Source organism: Rhincodon typus, chromosome 21 (genome assembly GCF_021869965.1).
Source record: "Rhincodon typus isolate 14 chromosome 21, sRhiTyp1.1, whole genome shotgun sequence".
NCBI lineage: Eukaryota > Metazoa > Chordata > Chondrichthyes > Orectolobiformes > Rhincodontidae > Rhincodon > Rhincodon typus.
This window is the reverse complement of record NC_063352.1, coordinates 37,500,384-37,526,195: the sequence shown is the minus strand read 5'-3', so window position 1 is coordinate 37,526,195 and position 25,812 is coordinate 37,500,384. Positions and strand designations below refer to the sequence as shown.

At 43.1% G+C, this 25,812-nt stretch overlaps 1 protein-coding gene across 2 annotated transcripts in view; it reads right to left on the bottom strand.

Moving 5' to 3' along the window:
* vwa3a (von Willebrand factor A domain containing 3A) overlaps window positions 1-25,812 on the bottom strand; it is a 38,186-nt gene that overhangs the window by 2,872 nt on the left and 9,502 nt on the right. For both annotated transcript variants that reach the window (XM_020514966.2, XM_048609253.1), the window contains 21 exons: window positions 25,694-25,802; window positions 24,998-25,063; window positions 22,399-22,530; window positions 22,174-22,312; window positions 21,419-21,522; window positions 20,739-20,819; window positions 20,319-20,413; window positions 20,113-20,232; window positions 19,468-19,542; window positions 18,304-18,442; window positions 14,396-14,591; window positions 12,974-13,044; window positions 12,247-12,405; window positions 11,377-11,467; window positions 10,370-10,480; window positions 9,762-9,859; window positions 8,224-8,376; window positions 6,571-6,679; window positions 5,591-5,735; window positions 3,652-3,796; window positions 1,870-2,021 (listed from right to left, as the gene is read on the bottom strand). In XM_020514966.2, the coding sequence (XP_020370555.2) occupies window positions 1,870-2,021; window positions 3,652-3,796; window positions 5,591-5,735; window positions 6,571-6,679; window positions 8,224-8,376; window positions 9,762-9,859; window positions 10,370-10,480; window positions 11,377-11,467; window positions 12,247-12,405; window positions 12,974-13,044; window positions 14,396-14,591; window positions 18,304-18,442; window positions 19,468-19,542; window positions 20,113-20,232; window positions 20,319-20,413; window positions 20,739-20,819; window positions 21,419-21,522; window positions 22,174-22,312; window positions 22,399-22,530; window positions 24,998-25,063; window positions 25,694-25,802 (2,490 nt within the window). The remainder of the gene's footprint in view (window positions 1-1,869; window positions 2,022-3,651; window positions 3,797-5,590; window positions 5,736-6,570; window positions 6,680-8,223; window positions 8,377-9,761; window positions 9,860-10,369; window positions 10,481-11,376; window positions 11,468-12,246; window positions 12,406-12,973; window positions 13,045-14,395; window positions 14,592-18,303; window positions 18,443-19,467; window positions 19,543-20,112; window positions 20,233-20,318; window positions 20,414-20,738; window positions 20,820-21,418; window positions 21,523-22,173; window positions 22,313-22,398; window positions 22,531-24,997; window positions 25,064-25,693; window positions 25,803-25,812) is intronic.

Sequence of the window (25,812 nt, the reverse complement as noted above, 5' to 3'; positions counted from 1 at the left end):
TAACCCAACTCCTTGATCATGAGTAAACATTTAAACGTAATGTTTTATTTATGGTTTCGAGTTGATATTTGTTCTTCACAATTAACACGTCCAAAAACAGTTTTACATTTTTGGAATTTCGAAGGTGTAATTTTAATATGGTTTTTTTTTGTGTGAGCAAGCAATGCTAACTACTGACAACATGTGGCTGGGTGGATTGCTGCCACCATCCTCATTTCCTGACTGGGTTCTCAGGGCCTACTTGGTCTAAATGGTACAGAAAAAGAAACTACTTGGTAGTTAACAAGAAGAGGCTCTTGTCTCTTGAGGGGACGTGATGGCCTAGCGGTATTATGGCTGGACTGCTAATCCAGAGACCCAGATAATGGGTTCAAATCCTGCTACAGAGGGTGGAATTTGAATTCAATTGAAAAAAAATCTGGAATTAAAAGTCTTTTGATGACCATGAATCAATTGTCGGGAAAAAGCCATCTGGTTCACTAATGTGCTTCAGGGGAGGAAACTGCCATCCTTACCTGGTCTGGCCTACATGTGACTCCAGACCCACAGGTTGACTCTTGACACTTAACTGCCCTGTGGAGAATTAGGGATGGGCAATAAATGCTACCTAGCCAGTGATGCCCTCATCCCGTGAATGAATAAATAAAATGTAATTTATTGCATGATAGCAATTAGTGACAAGTTACAAGAATAAATGTATGTTATTACAAAGGCTGGTGGAGACCTAAGGTAACAAGTCTATCCCCTTCAAGATCCTAAGATATTCCACCTTCCTCTATCCAAGGTCTTTAAACATCTGAATACTTTCAAAACCATTATTTTACTCAGTGTGTAAAATCCCAAGACGTTTTCTAATCTCCTAATGTCAATTTTATGGTTTATTGCTCATATAGTTTTATTGCTTGTATAGTTTTATTTATAGAGCTGTTATCTAATGTCTGAGTTTGTTTAAGAAGAGCAGCGCATTAAATTATATATAAAATTAAACCTTGTGGAGATTTAATAAAGGCAATTTGTCAAATTAAAGTGTGCCTTTTTGCTTCTGCAGCTCATTAGCTCCAGTGACCCTCTGTGGGACTTGGAGAGGTGTAGGATCAGGCAGGTAGAGTGGGGAATCAGTCAGGTTTTTGAGTGGAGGACAGAAAATCAGATAAGAGCGGAATATATGGTATTTTGACAGGTGGGGGAATTTACAAACAACCCAGAATGATGTTTGGGAAGAGGGAAAGATCTTTCACCTGCAGTAAAAGTGAGGATAAGGATTGGGAGAACTGGTGGAGACTGATTCAAGTCAAATCAAAATCTGAAACTGAACTTTTTCTTTACATTTATCTTGACACCCATGGTAAATTTTCCATAACCTTCTGTTTCAATAATCATGTTCAAAGTTGGATATATATGTGTAAAGGAAACATTCACAGGACAATGGGGAGAGTGGAACTAATTTTATAGTTCATTCCAAGAGCAGAACAAACATTTAGAATCATAGAATCATACAATCCCTACAATGTGGAAGCAGGCCATTTGGCCCATCGAGTCTACACCAACCCACTGAAAAGCATCCACCCAGACCTACCCTCTTACCCTATCTCTGTAAACCTACATTTCCCATGGCTAATCCACCTAGCCTGCACATCCCTGGACACTATGGGCAATTTAGCATGGCCAATCCACCTAATCGGCACATCTTTGGACTAAAGAAGCTGAATAGCTTCTATCTACGTTCTATGGTAAGACCACGCATGTTTTAAATCGCACTCAAATAAGTCTTCACAAACATGTAACAGGTTCAGGCAATACCATTCCACAGCACAGCATCCAGTCACATCTCAGGGAAACACATGGTGGTCAGCCAATTCAGTGACTCACCTGTCTGTACAATTGAAGGAAATGGTGTGAATTTTGACACCTCGCCCCTTATTCATTTGTTGAGTTTCCTTCAGGATGAGACTACAGCTGGAGTCTGGCTTTCCATCAGTCAGCAGGTATATCCCTTGCACATCCAGAAACTGAAAGGCCCTCTACAGAATAATAAACAACTTTGAGGAATCTTTAGTAGAAATGCTTATAGTAACGATTGAAACAGAAGGAAAGCAGGCGCAGTTCCTGCCAGGAGGTTGTTGAAACATCAGCCTCCAATGCAATGACGTAGGGGATGACTACAGTTAGGCATCGGGGATGAAACCTTCACCCATGCTTTAGTTTTACTGCCAGTCTCAACAGTTCAAACACTTTCTTAGCTGGCCTCCTACCTTCTGTACAGTCAAGCTCATTCCTGGGTCTGCTGTTCCCATCCTAACTCTCATCAAATCCCTTCTACCTATCACTCCTGTGCTTACTGATGTATTACATTAGCATCTGGTCTGTCAACAGCTCAGTTTTCAAATTCTCATTCCAGTTTTCAAATCCCACCATGGCCTTGCCCTGATAGCTTTGTACCTTCTCTACCACTCTGCCCTCTCAATGCATCTCTGTCTCTGTTTCTATAATTCTGGTACATCTCAGATTTTCATCACTCCAACACTGTAACTCCAGCTGCCAGGATCTCAGTCCCCCTCATCAAACCTGCTCACTTCTCTCCCCTCCTTAAAACCTATGTCTAACAAAGCTCTTGGTCAAAAGTCCTAAAATTTCTTTATCTGCTTTGGTGCCAAAGTTAGTTTAATAAGTCCTGTGAAGAAACCTGGGGTGTTTAACTACTTTAATGGGGTGCAATGTAAATACAACTAGCTGTTATTTTTGCTGTCTGGTTAAGGGAGAGGAAATCTAAAAAAAAACAAAAGCAAGGCTTTGGGCAATAAGGTTCCAGTGTTGATCAAGCACCTTTGACATTGCCATTTGTACCTTGCCAATAAGGTTGTATAGGGAGAACAGATTGGGATTAGTCAGGTCTACGTGACCACCTGGCTCCTCTGCTAGCCTGACATGTTGGCTAAGGCTCAGATTTGACATGGCTGAGAATGTGAAAGGTCCTTAAGGACACTGACTACATATCGGCATCAGCATTCTGCATGCTGCCAATCCGAGTGCAAAACCTCATAAACATCCCAATTACAAAGGTATAAGAACATAGGAAACATAGATGGGTGTGGAAAGGCAGCAGTTCCATCAAACCAGCCAGAGTGGAGTGATGAAATACTGAGACAGACTCCTATTGAGTCTTCATCTGAATCCCCCCTCCCTCAATAACCCACCCTGCAGGTCATCATTAAGGACAAAAACAGACGAGAAATGTAGATTTCGTATGGGGAAAAAAAAATCTGGAAAATCCCTTTCTTACTTCACCAAATGAAGTGATCTCAGTGTCAGTGGCAGGGAGTCAGAGTCCATCACACCACCTGGTTACACAGTCCAGAGGCTCACTCATCTCTGGGAACAGAGGAATCTCCCAATTCCCAATCCATTCCTGTTCTGACCTGGTTTAATCCCTTGCCTCCTGGTCATCCCCAATTTTTTAAACTGGATTTATCTCTTTTAATCAGCTGGTTAATTATATGACATACCTCTACATCGACACTGCTCCAAACTAAATGGACTCAGCGAACATTTGAACACCATTTTGGCACTTCACAAATGGCAACAACCATCCCGACAAATATGGGTTTTGAGATGGCAAGACCTAAAACAAACCTTTGTAAAAGGAAAGCTGACCTGTAAGGCCTCCAGGGTGCACGTGTTTCCATGGGCAATGGTTCCTGAAGCCCACTGGACAGCATCGTGGCAAGTTTCATCTGTAGCCTCCACCAGGGATTCCCGCCAAGTGGTGACACGCTCAGCGAAACATAGCAAGTTAAAGCTGTGACAAAAACACTTTGTGAACACAATGGAAATATAGTGACAGGGTCAGTGATTGGTGAACTCTGCTTCTCTCTCTCTCTGCAGGGGTGGCCTTATAGAGATTTATAAAATCGTGAGGGGCATGGATAGTGAAAATAGGGAGGGTCTTTTCCCCCATGGTGTGGGAGTCCAAAACTACAGGGTATAGGTTTAAAGTGAGAGGGGAAAGATATAAAAGGGACCGAAGCAGCAACTTTTTCACACAGAGGGTGGTGCCTACACGGAATACATTGCAAGAGGAAATGGTGGAGGCTGGTAAAGTTACAACATTTACAAGGCATCTGGACGGGTATATGAATAGGAAGGGCTTAGAGGGATATGGGCCAAATGCTGGCAAATCAGATTAGATTTATAGAAGGCCAGCATGGACGAGTTGGACCGAAAGGTCTGTTTCCGTGCCATATATCTCTATGACTCTATATTACCAGTAATTTTCTACTTTTTTATTCCAGTCTTGGCTGTTCGGTGCTCCACCATACAACTGGTGGGAGGACAAGTTGGGAGGGGCATTAAAAAAAATTATGGGATCCTCAGGCTTAGAAATTGAAGCAACAAGTACAAAATCAAGGACGTTATGGAAACCTTTATCAATCAATAGCTTGTGTTCAGTTCTGAGTACCACATTTTTGGAAGGTCTTGAAGACTGTGCAGAGGAGATCCATTAGAGTGGCACCAAGGATGAAGGAGTTCATAACATGGAGAAGCTGGGAATGTCCTCATCAGGGCAAGACGAAGGGGCAGTTTCATAATATTATTCCTAAGGGGGGATTTTGATTGGATAATTAAGGAAAAACAGTTTCCAGTGGCATAAATTTTGGCAAACAAAGAATGCAAGTTTAGGGAACTTGGCAAATGAACTAGAGACAATGAAGAAAAATTTCTTTTGCAGGGAATTATTGTGATCCAAATATTCTGCCTTAAAGGGCAGTGGAAGCAAATTCAACAGTAACTTTCGAAAGGGAATTGGATAAATATTCAAAGTGAGACATTTTCAGGGTTCTAAGGAGAAAGAGCAGAGGAGTGAGATTAATTGGATGAGTCTATGAAAGAGCCAACATTGGCACAGTGGGACAAATGGTCACCCTCTGTCCTGCAAGCTTCTATAACTCTACAAACGAATGTTCCAATTGTCATAGGTAAGAGTATCAAAGTTGGGTTGAATACTCAAATAAAAAAAAACTGTCAATGCTGAAAATGTGAAACAAAGGCAGACAAAGTTAGAGAAACTCAGTAGGTCTAGCAACATGTATGGAGAGAGTAAAACAGAGTTAATATTTCAAGTCTAGTGATCTGTCAGTACAGGCTCTGAGAAAGGGTCACTAAATCTGAAATACTCTGTTTTCTCTCCATGAATGCTGCCAGACCTGTTGAGTTTCTCCACAGCACTTTCTGTCTTTGTTGGGTTGAATACTTGTTCTCCAATGTGGTCTTTGTCAACATGCAAGAATTCTCTGCATTAAAGACCTGGCCCACAAGAATAACTTAATTTTCCTCCTAACCCCAAAATATAGTCTGCAGAGAAATAGCCAAAAAAACATTGCAAAGCAAGAGAAATATTCAGGGAGTTAAAAAGGATCAAACTGAGGTATCTATGCTTGTGAATCGTCAGTAGAAACCAGATTCCTCGGTGTATTATTCTTCACCAAGAAATAGAATTGATGGAGGAATCAGTGCAATGTATCCAGTAGGGCTGAGAGATAGGCATACCAGTTTGTACAGATCCCACTATAGCTGCCTTTCCCCTCCAGCTTACCTGTGGCTGTCCTTCCTCAGCTGTTCCCAGATCAGTGAAGTGAGCTCCTTTTTCAGGGCTGGCAGGTAAGGGCTTGTGGAGCCTGAGATATCCAGCAAAATACAGACTCTCTTCTCCAAGATCATTCCAAACAGACATCTGCTTCCTACACCAGAATATTTAAAGATTAAACATCAACACAGACAGACAATCACCGAGCAGAAAATCCACAGGACTGCAATGTTATACAAGCACAGAAAACAGGTCTAGCAGCATCTGTGGAGTAAAGAAGAGTTAACGTTTTGAGTCTGTATGACTTTTCTTTAGCACTCTTCTGCTCTGAAGAGGAGTCATTCTGGATTTGACATGTTAACTCCATTTCTCTCCACAGATGCTGTTCGACATGCTGAGTCTCTCCAGCATCCACTGTTTTTATTTTCAGATCTCCAGCATCGGCAATATTTTGCTTTTACAAGAAATAGCTTTCCTACTCTTGGCCAAAGCCACTTCACACAATAATCACAGAAATGCTTTCAGCTGGAACCCATATCCCAGCATTCACTCACCTACAGTGGCCTCAAATTCGAAGATGTTATAAGTGTGTTTCAAACTCCCCTGCACCCTGTTCCTGACATCTCCTATTTGAGCCCTACAATCCTCTATGTTCACCCAATTTTGGTGTCCTGCACATATCTCCCTCCTTTTGCCCTACCATTGATGATGGTACCTTCAGTTACCATGATGCCATACGCTGGATCTCCCGCCCTAAACCTCCCCAGCTTGCTGCTCTGTTAAACATCATTGGCCATGCTGGGGTATCACTTATCGCAAGATCTCGTTTGGCTCCACACTGAATTATGTCTGATTCATGCTGACAATGTTTTCCTAACTTAAAGATGATTAGAAAGATGCAAGTTGCTGTTGCTTTCATGTGGCCTTGTCTTTACAGTGTCGGAGTATGGGGGTGGGGGAGTGGATTGAACTTAACTTACAGTCCCCACCTGATAGCAGCCACTGTAATCGCTGCAGGTATCGGCTCAGAGTTTGTTCCATTTGTTCAATGTATTCTTCCAGCTCATGCAGCTGTAACTGTAGATGCTTCATCACACCCTGGAACAGAAACCATAATACCACTGACTCGACCATCAGAAAATCAAACACCAAATCCCAATCAACCCTGTGTTCCCAGTCACATCAAAACATTTCAAACGCCTACACATCCAGTCACTTCTTTTGTTGCCCATGTCTTCTTGTGAAGACAGTAAAAAGAGAAGTGTACTGGCTGAGGGACACATGCTAGCTAAGAACATCAAGAGAACTTCCTGCTCTTTTTCTTAGAGGTTAAGAAGCCAAGCTGGACAAATGGAGTTAATGTATAATTAGACATGATCTGATTAGATGGCAAAACAAGTATGAGGGGCTGAATGGCCTCCTCTTCTTCCTATATTTCTAACTTCTTATAATACAACTTCTCTGTTATGACAAACACAATCAGTTTAGACAGTATTTTATTATATCTGTAGTATAAAAATATACATGTATTAAATCATATAGTTACAGGCGGAAAGGCCCACTCTTCCATTGTATTGTGGCACCTTTATACCAATGTTGTGGGCAGGAGAGCGCTCACAGTTAACATCTCACACAAAGTGCAGGGCAATGCCGCACTCCCTTGCCACTGCACTAAAATGTTCCCACAAAGTTCCTGGCACAAGGATTTAACTCACAACATTATCATTCAGAACTGATCCAAAACATCACCGGCATGAGTTACAGAGAAAAAACATAGAAACTGCTTTAGGAATTTCCAATTACTTTAAACAATTGGAACTTCTAATCTTGGGCAATGTTGACCAGTTATTCTTTTGCCATTTGGTTTTCTTGTGTAAAAGCAAGACATTTCCCCTGGAGTAAGACCAGGACACTTCCCCTAGTGTAGGACCAGGACACTTGCCCGAGTGGAAGACCTGGGGACTTCCCCCACTACTTACATCAACCACCCTCGAGTGCCCTGTTCAAAAGGGCATATGACATGTTGACTGCAAGTGCTGATTGGAAATTCTGCCATTGATATATCACCTTCCACATCCTCAGGATGTCCAAAATACTTTATAGCTAATCAAGTGTCATCGCTGTTGTAATGCAGGGAATATAAGACAATAAAACGTAGGAGCAGGAGTAGCCCATTCAGGCTGCTCTGCCATTTGATGACATCATGACTGGTCTGATAATCCTCAACTATGGCAGCCAATCTATGTATGGCAAGATCCCACAAAGAAACATGATAATGACACAGCATGGAATTCTGTTCTTGGAATAATGCTGTGGAATCATTCACATCCCTCTGAGAGGGAAGGTGCCATGTTGATTTAAGAGGGGCAGCTCTAGTATTTCAGTGCTGCCTCAGTATTGGATGGGAGTGCCAGCCAGGATCAGGTGGTCAAGTAGAACCTGAACATAACCTCCTCATTTAAATGGAAAAGTGCCAACTACTGAGTCACAATTGACAACAAACGACAATCTGTTGCTGCTGATTTTCCTTCAGGTCATACATTGAACTGTACATGACAACAGAAAGTAAGATAGCAACGATTTGTATTATGACAACTGACTGAAAGAAGACAAACTGATTCAGCCTTCTGGCTGGAACGTACATTGATTTCCACACTGGGGAAGACTGCACAATACTTTGCGGAGACCCTTTTGCGTATGCTCCTCACAAGTTGCTTTGTGTGCACGCAGTCCAGGCCGGAGACTAGTTTATGCAGATCCAATCCCAGCTTCTTAATACTGAACTTCTTCAACCACTTTAAATAAATACAGCAAAAGGTCTATGAGGACAATGTATCAGACAGAATTACTGCTCAAAACTCCCCTACCCAACTTCCTTTTCCTGAAGGCACGAAATGCTAGAGCTACTGTCAGGACTTTTTAAAAATCGCTTGCGTTTGGGACAATGTATCAGCCAAAGGAACAAAGGTGTCAAAAACATGGAGGCTGTCGAAATATAATCAGATCTCACTAAGGAAGTGTTTGTTTATGAAGAAGTGTTTGCTTCAATCACTGAATGACATTCCCTCATACACTTCTAACTTCTAACCTGGAAACAGTTCCATGGCCAGTGGCAATCCTTCCAATGAGGAGCCACATTTCGGGAATCAGGGAATTTGTTGGCTGTTTGAGAATCTCGATCCTGCTCCTATCCCAACTCCATAAAGGTGGGTTTCGGGGCGGGGGATGTCTGAGCAGGACATCATTGCACAGATATCAGGATGATTAAAAAACATTTTCAAATGATTGAATTCAACCTGTCAGGTCAAGTCTGAAAATCTAACATTAAGTTGTGGTGACTGAGCAGTCTGAGAGGGCTGGAGGTGGAAGCTCCTAGCCTGGAGGGTATGAGGCTTCTCTCTGGCTGCTGCCTGTGGTGACCTTGGACAGACTCAGTCTGTAACTCAGTCGTAAAACGGACTCTTGTGAGTTTGCTGATCGAATTTATGAATAACAACTTGCGAATATGAATACAGCTTAAAAATGAAATCTGGAATTAAAAAAGCCCATCTCATACAGAAAAAAAAATCAACAGATTGGTATAAAATTCCAACAAGTTCATTGATGTTATTTGGGGGAGGAGACCTGGCATCATTACATAATCTGGTCCTGTACATAACTCCAGTCCTACACAATCACAGAACGACTCTTTGAAACGACTGTGCATTCAACAGCATTAAAAACAAAAAAAAACAGAAATTACTGGAAAAACTCAGCAGGCCTGGCAGCATCTGTGGAGAGAAATGAGAGTTAACGTTTCAGGTTCAAAGACCCTTCTTTAGACCCTGGTTCTGAAGAAGCATCATTGGTCCCACTGTTAACTCTGATTTCTCTCCACAGATGCTGCCAGACCTGCTGAAACTTTTTCAGCAATTTCTGTCTTTTGTTTCTAATTTCCAGCGTCCGCAGTTCTTTTGTTTATTGTTTAGTTCTCAGTACCATTGACCTGACATTAATGGTTCGATAAGAAAGTCCTCTGCCAACTTCTCCAAAGTAACAAGGAAGTGAGTGAGAAATGCCAATCTTGCAAATGATGCACATATCCCAAGAATTAATCTTTAAAAAATTACTGATAAAACAGCTGCACATCTGAGAAACTCTGAATGCAAAATCCCAGCACTGTGGGATGGATACACCATACCGCTGAGGTTGAACAAATCTCCTCTTCTTTTGGCAAGTATACAAAGGGAATGGTCTTCCTCATATTCTTCATCTTAGGATATTTCTGATAGACTGCACCTTCCGACAGCAATAGAAACAACTCTCAGTACTCTCAGCATAGTGTACAAACTAAAGAATTATCATCAGCATCAATCAGTCACAAAATACATAATACATAGCACCTTTAAGATGCTGATTTATGGAGCATTTGAAAGGAGAATTGTGCCGGACAATGGGGAATAAAAGATGAGGGTATATGACTAATTGCATAACTCTTTCAAAGAGGCAGTACGGACACAATGGGCTGAATGGTCTCTTTCCATGCTGTGTATGCTATGAGTCTTCATTGAGCCTCTGCACTATCTCAGGCAGTAGGTAGCAGCACACACAGATTCTGTGCCCCTGGGAGATTAAACATCCAACTTGAAATCTAACTCCGAGACTGCCACCACATCAACAATCTGAAGTGAGGCTTGACGTTTTCCAATCCAGAGGTGAGAGCGAGCCACTGAAACACGATGATTCTGGGGCTGTAATCGGGTCTGTTCAGCACCACACAGGCATGACTATACACAGTGTTACACTCACCGATTTTATTCCCGTCCTCTGTGTAGAACATTGACTTTGAAACCTTTGCTGTTTTATTTGTCTTTATGCGATTTTCCACAGAGGAGTGAATCCACTTCTTATTGAGATGAGCTGGAACAAATATTTTACAAATATTATTAATGCATGTCTGCTTTCCCAGCTACAGAATGTTGGGTTTTCTTAATGTTCAGAGGAGATAGTTATCTAGTGGTAACATCACTGGAAGAGTAACCCAGAAGCCTAAACTAATGCTCTGGGTTCAAATTTCACCACAGCAGCTGGATTAAATTCAATTAATAAAATTTAGAAATATAAAGTTGGAAAGCATGATAAAAACCATTGATTGTTGTAAAAACCCATTCAGAGGAGGAAATCTGCCTTCTTTACAATGTGCGATATTCTAACTAACCTCTGAAAGGCCTGGTAAGCCAAGGGCAATTGGGGATGGACAACAAATGCTGACCTTGTCAGCAACAAACACAACCCATGAAAGATTACAGGCAAAATGCATGACAAAGGTTATCCCCAAATGAAAATGAAATTCAGGCAGAAACAAAAGGTACCCAGCATCAATGACAGAGGAGATAAATCAAGGAACATGTCTGCTCAAGGAGCAGGAGGGTGTGGGGATCAGGGAGCATGAGAGTACTCAGCAGGCATAGGGTGCAGTACATGGAGAAGGGATGCAGTGAGCTAGGGAGCAGGAGAAGGAGTAGGGGATGGTGATGAGAGAGAAAGGGTGCGACGACATGGGGGTCACAATTGGAAAGGATAGGGATAATTTCACTCTAACCTTCTGGCTGTGAATGAATGGGATTTAAGCCTTTTGGGCTTTTATAGACTGTGTGGCTCTCTTTACTTAAAATGCCTGTGAGATAGTTCTCTTGCAGGAATGACAGAATCTGGCCTCTACTTGTACCAAAATCCACCAACAGTGTTTCTCCTCACCCACAGCTTTGAATCATTACCCAGCAGGCAGCTTGTCCGTTCTGTATTTGAACACACACCTGGAGGGATGGCAGCTTTCGCACTGTGTGGATGCCAGGTCAGGGCTCTGACAGCTGAGCTGCTTTCTTCACTGCTTCCCTCGCTCGCTTGCTAATGGAATCACAGAAATCACAGGTTAACCATCATCTTCCTCCACTCAGTGGTTCGTATTTTAATTGTTAAGAATTATGCAGCCATTGAGCAGATGGATGGAACTGATTCGCCAGCTCTGAGGGGTTACTGGTCCAGTCAGAGGGATAGAGAGACGATCTCTTCGACAACCACATGTATTGTGCCGCAGGGATTTCGAGAATGTTCCAGCTTTGTTCTCAAGTGTTGCTTACTCTCCCACATACTGAGTGACCCAGCAACCCCACCAAATCAACTCATTCTGTCCTATCAACTGGATACATTGTTTGATTCAAAGGAAATATAAAATGTAGCTAAATTCTGCATAAACTGTTTTGAAAGAAAATTTGTACACAAGTTAGACAAAAAATAAAACTTTCTTTACTCTGTACTGTCAAATATACACAGGGCAGGCATGACACGGGTCAGATACAGAGAAAAGTGCTCTCTACTCTAACTCATCAAACACACAACATAGGGTTAGGTACAGAGTAAAGCTCTTCTACTCCATACCATCAAACATACAGGACAGATACAGGGTCCGATACAGTGTAAAGCCCCTTCTATACTGTACCATTAAAGACGTATAGGACAGATACAGCTTCTTTCTCTGTCAGGTGATGTTATGGTTTTCTGATATGATCCAACAGTTAGCCCAGTTACACTGTGATTGGAATGGAGTGCTGTGAATAGGCACACGGCCCCTCTTACACTTCCTCTTTGAAGTTCCAAGTCAGGTGTTACTTACAGAATGACCTTACCTTTCTGGCAGGACTCAGTGCCATGGGTTTTGGAGTGAGCAGCTTCTGAGGGTAGCGATTCTCCCTTTTCACCAACATCTTTAAACCATCCCCAGCGTCTGTTGGTGTTTGTGACTGCTTCATGGAGCGTTTCCTTAAAGATTCGACCAGCATGGCACACTGTACAAGGAGGTAAGTCACCCTTCAAATTCATTGTAGTAATGTTGTCTGACAGGGATCACAGCATGGGGATAATTTCAACTTGCATTTACATACTGCCTTTAACATGATAAAATGTCCCAAAGTGCTTCATTGTAGGGCAACCAAACAACATCCTGGTACTGAGCCTCACAAGGAGATATTAGCACTAGAATGAAGCAGGTTCTAGGTAGTGTCTTAAACAAAATGAGAGATGGAGAGGTTTAGAAAGCTAGGGGTCCAAGCAACTGAACGTATGGCCGCCCTTGGCGACCAATCATAGGATAAAGCAAAGTATGAACGTGGAAGAGGCCGGGATTGGAGGAGTGCAGAGATTTTGAAGAATTGTACAGCTAGAGGAAAATACTCAGATAGGAATGTATGTATGGTCATGATGGCATAATTTTAAATTACATCTGCTAATTTAAATAGAAAATCATTACATACAATATAGGGAGATGTATCTCCCCAATGTGGATATTAACTAAATAGGTATCAGGAATTTTAATACAATACTAATGATTTGAATGTTTAATGTTATTAAACACACCTTCTGCGAGTAGTTGGCAGCTTTCTCAATTTCAGCCAGTAGAAGGTGAATGTCATCACTCTCTATAATACCTTAAAAGAAATCCAGAAAATCAAACAATTTGCGCACACAAATAGCAAAACACTCAGTCACTTAATCCAGTCTTCTCCTGAAGGCAGCAACTCTCGCTGGGTTATAATCTTGGGGCTCCATGTAGAGAGCAGGCTTTAAGTGCCAGCCTGAATACTAACTAGCAGCCATTTATTTAATTCCACTGGGAATTATCACAGCTAAATCTGAGCTCATTCACATCCAATGTCTGTAACCCCTGTCCTTGCCTAGCAACATCATTGAAACCAGAAATCCTGCCCTGTTTCCCACCCCCCTCACCCTTTCTCAAAAAGAGCTGCTTAAACAGTGGGCCACTGCAATCACAGCTCTAGCTGAGGATCAAATAGTTCATGTCAGATTGGGAGTCCAACCTGAGATCTGATATAGCAAAGGTTCCACCCAATTTTCCATCAACACCAACAGTACATCCATATTGTATTACCTTACACTTTAAACTGCATCTGCCATCCGTCTGCCCATCTCACTAACTACCATCAGTGGGAGCAGTCACAGTATGTTTGAAATAGGCCAGTGGGACAGTGATAAATGTACTGCTAGGTCATGAGGCCAGCAGGAAACAGCCTTTTAGTGTCTGTGCACCTGATTACACTATATTGTGGTTTCGGCAGTGGAACAGCACAGTCTGTATTTTTCTGTAACAAAAACAGAAATTGTTGGAGGAACTCAGCAGGTCTGGCAGCATCTGTGGGAAGAAAGCGGAATTAACCTTTTGGATCCATGGACTTTTCTGTAAGCAGACCCAAAACATTGACTCTGCTTTCCCTCTCCACAGATGCTGCCAGATCTGCCGAGTTTCTCCGGCAATTTCTGTTTTTTCCCCCAATTTCCAGCATCCATAGTTCTTTTGTTTTATATCCTGTATTGTTTTGTCACTGTGAGTGGTAACAGGGTTATAGAATAGAATAGTATCTATTGTCACTTGGAGTACATTCTTGGATTAATAACCCACAGAATGAGTTTAAATCCTGCTGTTACAATTTGGGAATTTGAATACAAAACTGGGATTGTGAAACTGACCATAAAGCCATTAGATTGCTATAAAAATCCAACTGTTTCACTTTGGGTTTAGGGAAGGAAATCTGCCATTAACCATTAATTCCTAACTACCCTTTGAAGTGGCAGAATGAGCTTAAGAGTGGGGTAATAGGTCCTGACCTTGCCAGTGATGCCCATACTCCAGCAGAGAATGAAGAAATGGGCTGGTGTTGTGTGTCTCTAGTATAAAGCTCTGTCTCACTTGAGAAACTGGGCTGAGTATTGGAGAGCAGACTGTGAACTCCACACTGGCTGAAAATAGAGTATTTCACTGACCTGTTTCCTGAAACCAGTGGAACCGCCCCCGACCTGAACGAGCCAGCTCCCGCAGTGCACATGCTGTCTCTCCCGGAGTGGCGTAACGCGCAGGGATCATCCCACTCAGCTCATCATCACCGATACTAAAAAGGCAGACGTGAAGTTGCAGGTCACGACCTCCACAGATTTCAGCAACGTAAGAACAGACCCTGTCCTGAGGCATAACCACGGGAAAGACCAGCTTTAGAATGAGGGGCTTGCACCTGAGCTGCAAGAAATACACCGCCTGGAGGTAACAGCATAGACTGCGTGTGGTGACATGCAGCACAATCTAACATACATTCCCTCCATAAACTAATCACAATAAGGCTACTTTACAACAATAACCAAGCCTCAAAACATCCATTCTTCCAAAGTGAAGCACATTGAGGAGTCCTGGGAGCAAAACATAAAACTGCAACATAAAAGTAAGCTTTAAGTTAAAAAAAGGCTCATACATCTGTACGTGAGCAACACATAAGACTATACATTCCATAGTATTAAATTCAGTTCCTACCTATAAAAACCAGCACAACATCTGATTTATCATGAGCAATCATGGGAGGTAAACTAGTATACAAATTAAATGTCACAGTTCAAAATATCCAAAGATATGCAAAAAATAACCATTTCCTGTTGGTTCCAGTGTCATTCAATAAAAATCACGAACTGGTCCCAGGTGTCACCGTGACACCAGCATTTTAATCACAGACATTAATTTCTGTTGAAAAACCCTCACACACACACAACGGAGGGAAATGTGGAGATAACACAGTATGAAGCTGGAGGAACACAGCAGGCCAGGCAGAATCAGAGGAGCAGGAATGTTGACGTTTCAGGACCCTTCTTCAGAAAATTACCTGTAGAAGCTGAATGACCTGAAATGTCAACTTTCCTGCTCCTCTGATGCTGTCTGACCTGCTGTGTTCCTCCAGCTCCACACTGTGTTATTTCTGACTCCAGCATCGGCAGTTCTTACTATCTCGGAGGGAAGTGTGAATGTTTACTTAGCAAAATTCCTGCCACCACTCAGTGACTAAGGAAATGAACAATCAAAAACATTTTCACTCTGTGCCTTTTTGCCTGACTATTTTATCGACAATCACACAGACAAGTTACTTGACAATTGAGATTAAAGTGGTGGTGTCAGTTGCTCATGCATCAAGGACTGATCAGAAATGCAAACCATTACATCTGAATTTCCAATGAGCCCATGGGTGCGTATCTCTGCCCTGAAGGAGATATAATGCCGGGATCCCTGCAGGCAGCCCTATGCTATTGCCGACTATCTTTCATCGGAGTGTCAGGAGGTTAATCTGCCCGCAGAATGACAGTTGGATACTGTCTATTTGTATTGGAACCTTGGTGGAAACCTAGAAATCAGGACCTTGAAAGGTTGTGGAGACTGGCAGCCAACTGGAACTTTTAGATGCTGAGATCAGTAGATTTTTGTTGGACAAGGGTAACAAGGGATATGGGGCAGAGACAGGAAAATGGAGTCGAGAATCATTGACCATGTTCCAACTGAATATCAGGACAGGCTTGAAGGACTGAATGGCCTCCTCCTGTTCCAATGCTCTATCAGAGTTGGATCTGAAGGAATTCCCAGTGCATTGTTCCATGCACATTCCCTGTACAAATTCATTGCTTAATCGCAACAAGCAAAAGAGGGATGTTTTAAAGGGTGCTTTTCACAAACACCAGATGCCTTAAAGTATTTTACAGTCAACAAGGTGTTTTTTTGAAGCATGGCAGCCAATTTGCGCATTGCAAACTCCAAAACAAATGAGAAAATGACCAGATATTTGATGGGAAGTTTAAAATTGGGGAATGTATCACAAGGAGAAAACCTTCCTGCAAGGATTATATTTCATAACTGCTTTCGTTGAGTTCAGTTATTAGTGTTGAAATGGAGGTCAACCAGAACAGGTCCAGAGTTAGTTGAGAGGAGCTGCTGGTCATTGGACTTTGTATTTAAGAGCTGAGTTCAGCAGATGCTCTTGCTCAGTGGTAGCACTTTTCCCTGTGATTCAATAGAGTGGGGTTTCAAGTCTCATTTCTCTGATCCTAGAGTCTCTTGTGGCACAGTGGTTATGTCTCTACCTTTGACCTCAAAAGACTCAGGTTCAATCCCAGGCTGCTCTGGAGTTGTGTTAGACTACACTAATTAAGAATATCTCAAGAGCAATTTACAATGTAGCTTGGATCAACTCCTGGGCCTGACCAACCTGATTATAAACATGTCCAGGCAGCAGGCTGTGGAGGGGCTCATATTTGCTGACTGTCTGTCCATCTTCCATGGTTATGTTCATGCCTGGGTGGCCTTGGAGAGGGAACACATGGTGTCCATCAATGTTCTTGATGTCTTTAGAGAGAGGTAGGCACCACAGGGGATAGAGTGCTTTATGTTACGTTCCAACTCGAGTTTGATTTAGTCCCTTCCCCCTCTTCCTACCTATCCCTCACTTTTGAAGGTTCATATTGCCCATAATGGGTTTTGCTTGTAAACTTCTAGTTGGCTGCATGGGTGATCGTTGATTGTGGTTAATAGCTAAAAACAAAATAGAAGTCATGATGATTTGGTGGCAGGAGAGTTGGTCGGTTGTGCATGATATCACTTGTGGATATATAAAAAAAGCTGAATTCATGAATTTGTCAATGAATTGTTTTGTTTAATTGGTGGTGGTTTCTAAAATTAAAAATAAGCTTATTTTTATTATGGCGGTGGTCTCTTTATATAAAAAGTGTGTTGGGTTCTTGAGGAGGCTCTGAGATGTGGTATCTGTGCTTGGACAGAATTCCATTTCAGCACTGGGTTCCAGAACCTCCCTCAGGAGCCTGTGCTCCCAATCTGAGCTTCTTCATGGAAACCCCCAGTGTCCTGCCAAGTGGCAAGGAGTGGTTTCTTGTATGGGCTGAAGCTGCGCACATTTTGCATCTTCACTTTCATCCAGCGCTCGGACACTCCTTGCCTTCCAATTCCCACCGTTGGGGATCCCAGTGCAGAGCTCCCTATGCAGGGGTCCTCCCACTCTCCAACAGGGACCTGGGTGGAGGGTGGTAACATGCAACCATAGGTTTAGCTGGTTCCCAGGCTAACTGTCAGATTTGTGGGGATGTGGAGTCTGTGGATCACGCTTGCATTGGCTCTCAGAGGTTACACCACCTTTTAGTTTTTTGAAGAGCCTTTTGTTATGTTTTTGGTTACTCTTCAGTCCCATGCTCCTGATGTTTACGCACCTGGTGCAGAGGGGTTCGAGCAGGTCACAGGACCTCCTAGTGAGCATGCTCCAAGGTCTGGATAAAATAGCCAGGGAGGGGGTCATAGTTCCTGACTGCCTGCCTTTCCTCTGTGGTTACGGCTGTGCCAGTATGTCCTTGGAGAGGGAGTGTGTGATGTCTACCGTTAGCCCTGTGTGTTTAGAGAGACATGGGCACCATAGAGGCTGGAAAGCATCATCTCCCTCAGAAACACCATTGTGATTTCATTCCCCTCTCTGATTCTCTCCATTTTGATTTTTTTTTGTTATTGCTGCACTGTCCCTGATGGGAAATGTTTGTAGCTTGTGAACTGGATTTTTAATTTTAATTTGTTGAAGGGTTTATTTATATAAAACAAAAAGTGCGGTTCTTGTTACAGGGTGATCTGTTAACTTGTTAATACGTTGTATTTTCTAAACAAAAAGAGTTGGGCTCTTCCCCAGTGGGGACTAGGCTTCTGAACAGGGAAAAGATCCAGAAGGGAAAGGTGGAAACTGGGGTTTGTGATAAACGATAGATTTACAGTGAGGCCCTTCTAAGTCTCTGGAAGACTTTTCCTGCTTGCTTTAAAACATGGACATTGGTCTGTTAAACGCTTTTGTTTCAAACTCAGTGCTACTTCCTACCATCTCCTGGTCAGGTATTCCACTGGCAAGAAGGTACATGCCACAAGAATCCCCTTGTTCATTCAGATTATTTTCTGTTGCTGTTTTCAATGCACTCATGAAATTCCGACTGCCTTTGCACTCCAGAGTCAGGACCCATCTAAAAATGGGGGCAGAGAGAGACAGTGGTCATCACAATGAACAGAAACACGCATCTGTCCAACACCTACAAGGTTCTGATGAGTGTCAGTTAGAGATAAAAGAAGAAAGAGAGATTCAGTATAAAAACTATATCTGCATTCATGTAGTTGCATTTGCGACAAACACATATCTCTAAGTCCTTCACAGTCAATTAAATAACCCTTGAAGTGAGGTCAGTCTCACAATGCAGGAAATGCTAGTCAATTAGCATAGAATCATAAAATCTCTGCAGTGTGGAAGCAGGCCATTTGGCCCATCAAGTTAACACTGACCCTCCAAAGAGCATCCCACCCAGACACAACATCCTGCATTTCCTATGGCTAACCCATCTAGCCTGCCCATCCCTGGACACCATGGGCAATTCAGCATGGCCAATCCACCCAGCCTGCACATCTACAGACTGTGGGAGGAAACCCACGCAGACACGGGGAGATGTGCAGAGTTTGCACAGTCATCCGAGGGTGGATGGGTGTAGCATGTGGCAAGTAATGTGAAAACAACCAGATTTCATTTTGTAAAGTTGGTCAGGACACCAGGGAGAAATTCCTTGCTCTTTTGTGAAAAAGTTCCATTAGATCTATACATGAACCTGAGAGACCTAATGGGACCTTGAAGTGTAATCTTCCATTTGAAAGATGGCACTGTTGCATTCTCTTGTATTTGACTGAAGTGTTCAGGCTGACTTTTCTGTTCAAGCCCTGGAATGGGACTTGACGCCAGAACCTTGCGCCACACAATAAGAGTGAGAGTGAGACAAGAGTGATACCAACTGAACAATGGCTGATACGAGGGAGCTGCACCAAAGGTGGACAGAGTAGGAGGGCTATGTGGGTTTCACAGAAAGTCTTACAGGACAAGGAGAGGTTCAGGAAGGCAATTCTGGCGTGTGAAGCCAAGGCCTCTAGTGAGGTTCTAAGGGGAGCACAAGATGCCAGAAATGGACCTGAAAGAATCAGTCAGTAAAATTAAATGGCAGAAACTCACCTCCATGCTGCCTGCAGATTTTCTGATGTAACTGGCACCATCTGGGGCTGGTATTGCTTAACGTCAGAACCAAATCTACAAACAGGACAACATACTGAATGGTTCATCATTGAATTCCCAAACAACCAGGAAAAATAACCCCTCAATCCCAACACCTCACCAAACCTGTCCTCAGCCAATCACACCACAGCTAAACAACAGCATTGAGAGATCTAGTAAGGAAGAGAGAGAAAGAGACAGAGAGAGAGGAAAGGTGTGAGGAGAGAGGGATGGGGGAGAAGAGACGGGGATAGGAGGAAAAGATGGGAAGACGGTAGTAGGGAGGGGAGAAGATGGAGGGAGAGATGTGAGAGAGAGGCAAAAGGTGGGGTGGGAGAGAAGAGAGGACACAGGGAGGGAAGAGATGGGAAAGGAGAAGAAGGGAAGGAAGGGGTGGGGAGGATAGGAGGGGAGAGGGAGAGAGGGAGCGGGTGCAGGAGGGAAAGAGTGCGGAATGGAGAAAGAGGGAGACTTGAATTTGCTTTTCACTTTCCATGACACCAGGATGTGCCAAAATGTTTGGGTCTGTGATGGGAAAATATAATGCTTCCGGAGCACAGGGAGCTGATCACAGAGCTCAGACTTTCCATAAGTGTCTTTACTCACACAAACAGGTTGAAGCATTCCTTATTCATCATCTGCTGTTCGAGTAGGAGGCGCAGAGAGTGCTGGATGTGGATAATGTGCAGTGAGTTATAGATTGAGATGTCCACCAGTATTATCACCCTGCACAAAGACAAATCCAGTCAGGAATGACAGTAATTCAACCTCAGGTTATTTGTACAATGCTGGAGCTTAGAACAATGACTGACCTCCTTTCACAAACATTGCCCCATATCTTCCTGCTACTGGTGGAGAGCCAGTCAACTCTACATTCAAACTGGCTCATAGCTCGTCCAAGCTGCTTCTGAGACAGAAGAAAAGAAAACGTAGATTTCATTAGAGAGGGGGAGGGTGGGGGGAGAGGGGGAGAGAGAGAGAGACAGTGAGAGAGAGGGTGAGAGAGAGAATGTGAGAGAGAGAGGGGGAGGAAATGCAAGTGAGAGAAGGCAGAGAGTGAGAAAGAGAAAGTGGAAGGAGAAGGCATAGTGAGAACATGATTGAGAGGACATGGAGGATAGAGAGGACGGGTGAGTGAGGATAGGGAGAAAAAGGTTGGCAGAGAAAGAGAGGGACAGCATTTGGGTGGGGGGGTAGACAGATTGAGAAATATGTTGGTTAGGGACTATTACCTGGTACTCGTATAACAGAGGGGGGTCTACATGCACATTCTTCACTGTCCCATCATGCCACTCCAGTTGCATCATTGCTCTCTGTGTGGAAAATATAGTCGTTAATCTCTCCATCACCCAGAGGCCAGCACACTGGATAAACACTGGATACCCACAAATCACATTTTACGTTGATGTTGCTTCAACGTGGGATCCAGCTGCAACATTCCTGTGTGAACAGTGAGTGTCAGCAGCAGTGTGTCCACAAATGGGCCTTGCAGCCAAGTCCAATCCTGCTTGGTCCCCACACTCACTCTCAGAGAGACCGGGCTGAGATTAGAACCAGCAGCCAAGTGGAGCTGGTACCTCATTTCAGAAAGCAACATCCAGATGTCAAGGGGTGGGGGGGTGCGGTGGGGATGGGTGGGGGAGGAGGAGGTGCAAGCCCCAGTCTTCCAAATAATCCGGTGACACCAAGGTTAGCTTTTTACAAAGCTGATGTTTTTGGAGGAAGAATCAATCATGTCAGTGGAGAGGGTCCTCAAGGAGTGAATTTGAGTCGGAATGATGAGGTCAGATTTAAGTACGGTGAGCGGAGAAAGGAGGAACAGTTTGGAAGTCCTGAGAATTGCAGCAACAATTGAGGAAAATTCAGAATTGAACCGAGTTCATTAACAGAGATGACAAAGACTGATATTTACCCCATGTAGTGTCGAGGACACAGTCTTGCGAAGGATTGGCACAAATTCCTCCAGAGGTGAGAACGCGTTCGGTGCCAACACTTGGTACAGACTGAGCTTCTTGGCTGCAAAATGTAAAGATGATATCTGACACCAGATCAAAACCGCAAGGGACAGCAGCCACAGAGAAATCGGTCAGCAGCAATGGAACTGTTTGTTGTCTTCATATCGTCACACTCTTCCCTCAAAGAGCAGTATGAAGGAACGATGGGTTCACAGGCTACAACCTCAACAATCCCCCTGTGGCCATAACCATCTTTAACCCAGTTAATAACAGGGAATAGTCCTACATGACAGGAGGGCTAATGGACAACCACAATCTATATAACGAGTGGAAACCCAACTGGATGTGAGTTCAGAATTCAGAACCTCATTGGACCACTTGGAACAGGATTCAAATGTTGCACCTTCTGACCTGGTCAGGAGTACCCTGACTGAACCCTGGTATCTGGAGCTGGCACAGATTTGAGGAGTTAAATTTCCTGACATGCCCAGTTAGGACCTGAACTGCTGATGCCCAGGTTGAACGTTTCAAACATTGGATTCCCTTTGCCATTACAAGGTGGGTCCCTTGGAGAAGAAGCACTAGTGTAGAGTGAATGGCCTGAATGCCACAGAATGGGCTTATTCACCCAGCCACAGGGGCCTCACTGGGAAATACAAGCGTCATTGCCCCAGGAGCAAACCCTAGTCAAGTTGAAAATCTGTATGTGTACCTTTCAAGCCATGTTGCTTCAGCCAATCAGCAGAGGTCTTGGGCAGGAAGCTGGAGGTCTCAATACAGAGAGGTCCATCATGATTGGGCGGCTGGGGTAGAAATCGAGCAGGCAGTATCTTGGCAACCTCAGTTGTAATCTAGGCCCAGGAGGACAAAAGCATGAAGCATCTCCAAAAAAATCATCCAAAAACAGTGATGGCTGCAGCTCCGAGCCAAACCCTACCTGCTCCGCAACCTCATGGAGAGTATCCCCCAGCAGCCCCTGGCGTATCTCCTGGATCTTCTCCAATATGTCGCTGGCTTGCTGCAGTTCCTTCATCAAGACCTCAAGATCACTGCTCCAGCACCCCTGGGTCTGAGGGACAGGAAGACAGTCAACAATTTGCCCATCAACAGTCAACCAGATTTCAAACAGCAGTGATCCCACACTCACTCACTCAATAACACACACAGCTGAATGCAACAACACCAACTTGCAACAAACACAGAAAATGCTTTCTGAAGAAGTCACATCAGACTTGAAACGTTAACTCTGGTTCTCTTTCCATAGATGCTGAGTTTCTCCAGCATTTTCGGTGTTTGTTGCACATTTCCAGCATGTGCAGTATTTTGCTTTTAACATCACCTCTGACATAGCAAAACATCCCAGAGCATTATCGGATAAAATTTGACCCCCATGCACATAAGGATACATTTTGGAAGGTCTAATACAGGAGCGAAGTATACAGTAAATGGTAGTTCCTTTGAAGCATTAACATACAGAGGGATATGGGCGTACAGGTCCATAGTTCCCTGAAAGGGCAACGTAAGTGGATAAGGTGGTCTAAGGCGTACGACATGCTTGCCTTTATCAGTCCAGGCATAGAGCATAAAGCAATTGGCAAGTCATGTTGCATCTATATCTAACTTTAATTTGGCCACATTTGGAATATCATGTACAGTTCTGGTTGCATACTGCAAGAAGGATGTGGAGGCTTTGGAGAGGGTACAGAAATGGTCTACCAGATGCTGTCTGGTTTGGAGAGAATTAGATATGAGGAGATATTAGAAAAGCTTGGTTTGTTTTCACTTGAAAGTCAAAGGATGAGGGGCCACCTGATAGAAGTTTACAAAATTATGAGAGACATGGATAGAATGGATAGTCAGAGTCTTCTTCCCTGGGTAGAAATGTCAATTGCAATAGGTTTAAGGTAAAAAGGGGAAAATTTAATGGAGATGTAAGAGGCAAGTTTTTTTACACAGATGGCTGGAATGCACTGACAGAGGAGGTGGCACCTTGACAGATACATGAATAGACAGGAAATACAGGGATATGGACTGAGGCAAAAGGATTTTAATTTAGAGAGGCATGTGTCAGCACAGCCTTGGTGGGCTGAAGGGCCTGTTCCTGTGCTGTACTGTTCTTTGAGACATTAGTGCAGACAAACAAAGCTTCATCAAAGAGGTTAAATTTTAAGGAGCATCTTAGAGGAGAGAGAGTTAGGGAGGTTTGTTGGGGGGGGCAGTGGTGAATTGCTGAACTGAACATCAATGCAGCTGAAGGCATGGCCATCAATATTGGAGCCATTATTTTTGGGGGGGCACAGAAGACCAAAATTTGAGGAATTCAGAGAGTTGGAGGGTTTTTAGGGCTGGAGGAGGTGAAGTTAAAAATCTTGTCTCAGCAATAAGTCAGAGGTTGTTGGATGATCCTATATCAGATGTTTGATTTGTAAACTCTCCCTGGATGTCACTTTTTCTGGACTGTCTTCTAGCCCCTCTACCATCCCAGCCACTAACTTTCTATTCCTTTAATTCTTGTGTCTTGTACATCGCTCCCTTCCCTTCGCTCCACCACTGACAACTATGTGTTCAGCTGCCTAGACTTCAGGTTCTCGAATTCCCTCCCTTACTCTCTTCACCCCCTTTCAGATCATCATTAAAACTCACACCATTGACCAAGCTTTCAGTCACCCCTTCCAATCTCTCTCCTTCTTTCATTGAGTATCACTTTTTGTTTACACTGTGGGACACCCTTCAATGTTAAAGATGCTAAATAATAACAAATCGTAGCTTAGTGTTTACCTTCAGGAATCAGTCTAAAATGTGCTCCAATATTTAAAATGTAGAATCCTATAGTTTAGCAAGAGGCCATTCAGCCCATGATGTCTGAGATTGAAAGTACAATCCAATTAGCCCTTCACCTCTTGTTCTTTAAACTCCAATGGATACAAGCGCAAACTGTCCAAAGGACCAGCCCCTCATCCCAGGAATCAATTGAGTAAACTTTCCCTGAACTGTTTTTAATGCAACGATGTCCTTTTTCAAAAAAAAGACCAAAACTGTACATAGTCCTCTAGATGTGGTCTCAGTGAAGACTTGCACAACTGCATCAAAACAACCCCACCTTTATATTCCATCCTTTTTGCAATATACACTAACCTTCCATTTGCTTTCCTAATCACTTGCTGTACCTGCATACTAACTTTTTGTAAATCATGTAGCAGGACATTCAGAGTCCTCTGTGTTTTGAGTTCTTTAATCTCTCTCTCTAATTAAATAACATGCTCCTTTTCTCCTGCCAAAATGGACAAGTTCACATTTTCCCATATTGTACTCCACCTGCCAAATTTTTGCTCAATCATTTAATTTATCTACATCCCTTTATAGACTCCTCACGTCCTCTCCATGACTTACTTTCCTATCTGTCTTTGGGTCATCTGTAAGTTTAGCTACCAAACGTTTGCTCCTCCAGTCTCTCTACAGTAGGAAAAGGGTCAACTGAGGCAGTGAGACAAACAAGAGAATAAAGAGATGCAGCTCGGGTTGTGAAGGGTAATTACCTGACAGCCTGTGCAGTACAAATGGTAACGTCCCCCTGAGACTTCCGCCAGAGACCTCAGTGTCGCCTGGATTTATAAAATGTGCAACATGTCAAAAATGAATAACATGAATCAGATGCAGGGCTAAATTATACCAGAGAACATTGTTCTTTCACGGCAATAGATCCTAACCAACACTTACAACACAAATACGGGTGATTTCAATACCCATATGCTCCGTCTACATTCACAAAATTCAAAAATTCAACTGATTTTTATTGGATTTGATTTTGGACCACACTTGAATTTTTGATGAATGGTGCATTGAACTCTGTTTAGTTTCTCTGCTCATTCTTTATTGCCTTTCATTTGGCTACTCACACCCAACACTTGCTATTCCTCCTAAAATACATGACATGTTTTCAAGAATCTGTCTGACTTGTTGTACAAATAGACAAACACAAATAAAAAATCAGCTTAAGAATTCAATCTGAGATCAATCTGTGAAGAGCAGCAATTGGTTGAGACTTCCCAAAGTTTATTCTGGGAATGGGATTGAAGACATTTGCAACACGTCAAGGCAATAATAACCAAAGTGATGTCATGTGATTAAAGCCTTGTAAACGATTCACTGTATCATTGATTATCATGGCAGATAATTGTGTCACCATGGTCAAGGCTCTCACAGTGCACAGTACTTTCTGATAGGCTACTTACATGAGTCATATGGATGCTACAGTCATAAGCGACAGTCTGGATGGCCAAATGTCTTCCTAGTATGCACTGCTGCATATAGTCAGATAAAATCTCTGCTGTCTGATCAGGACTGAAAGGAA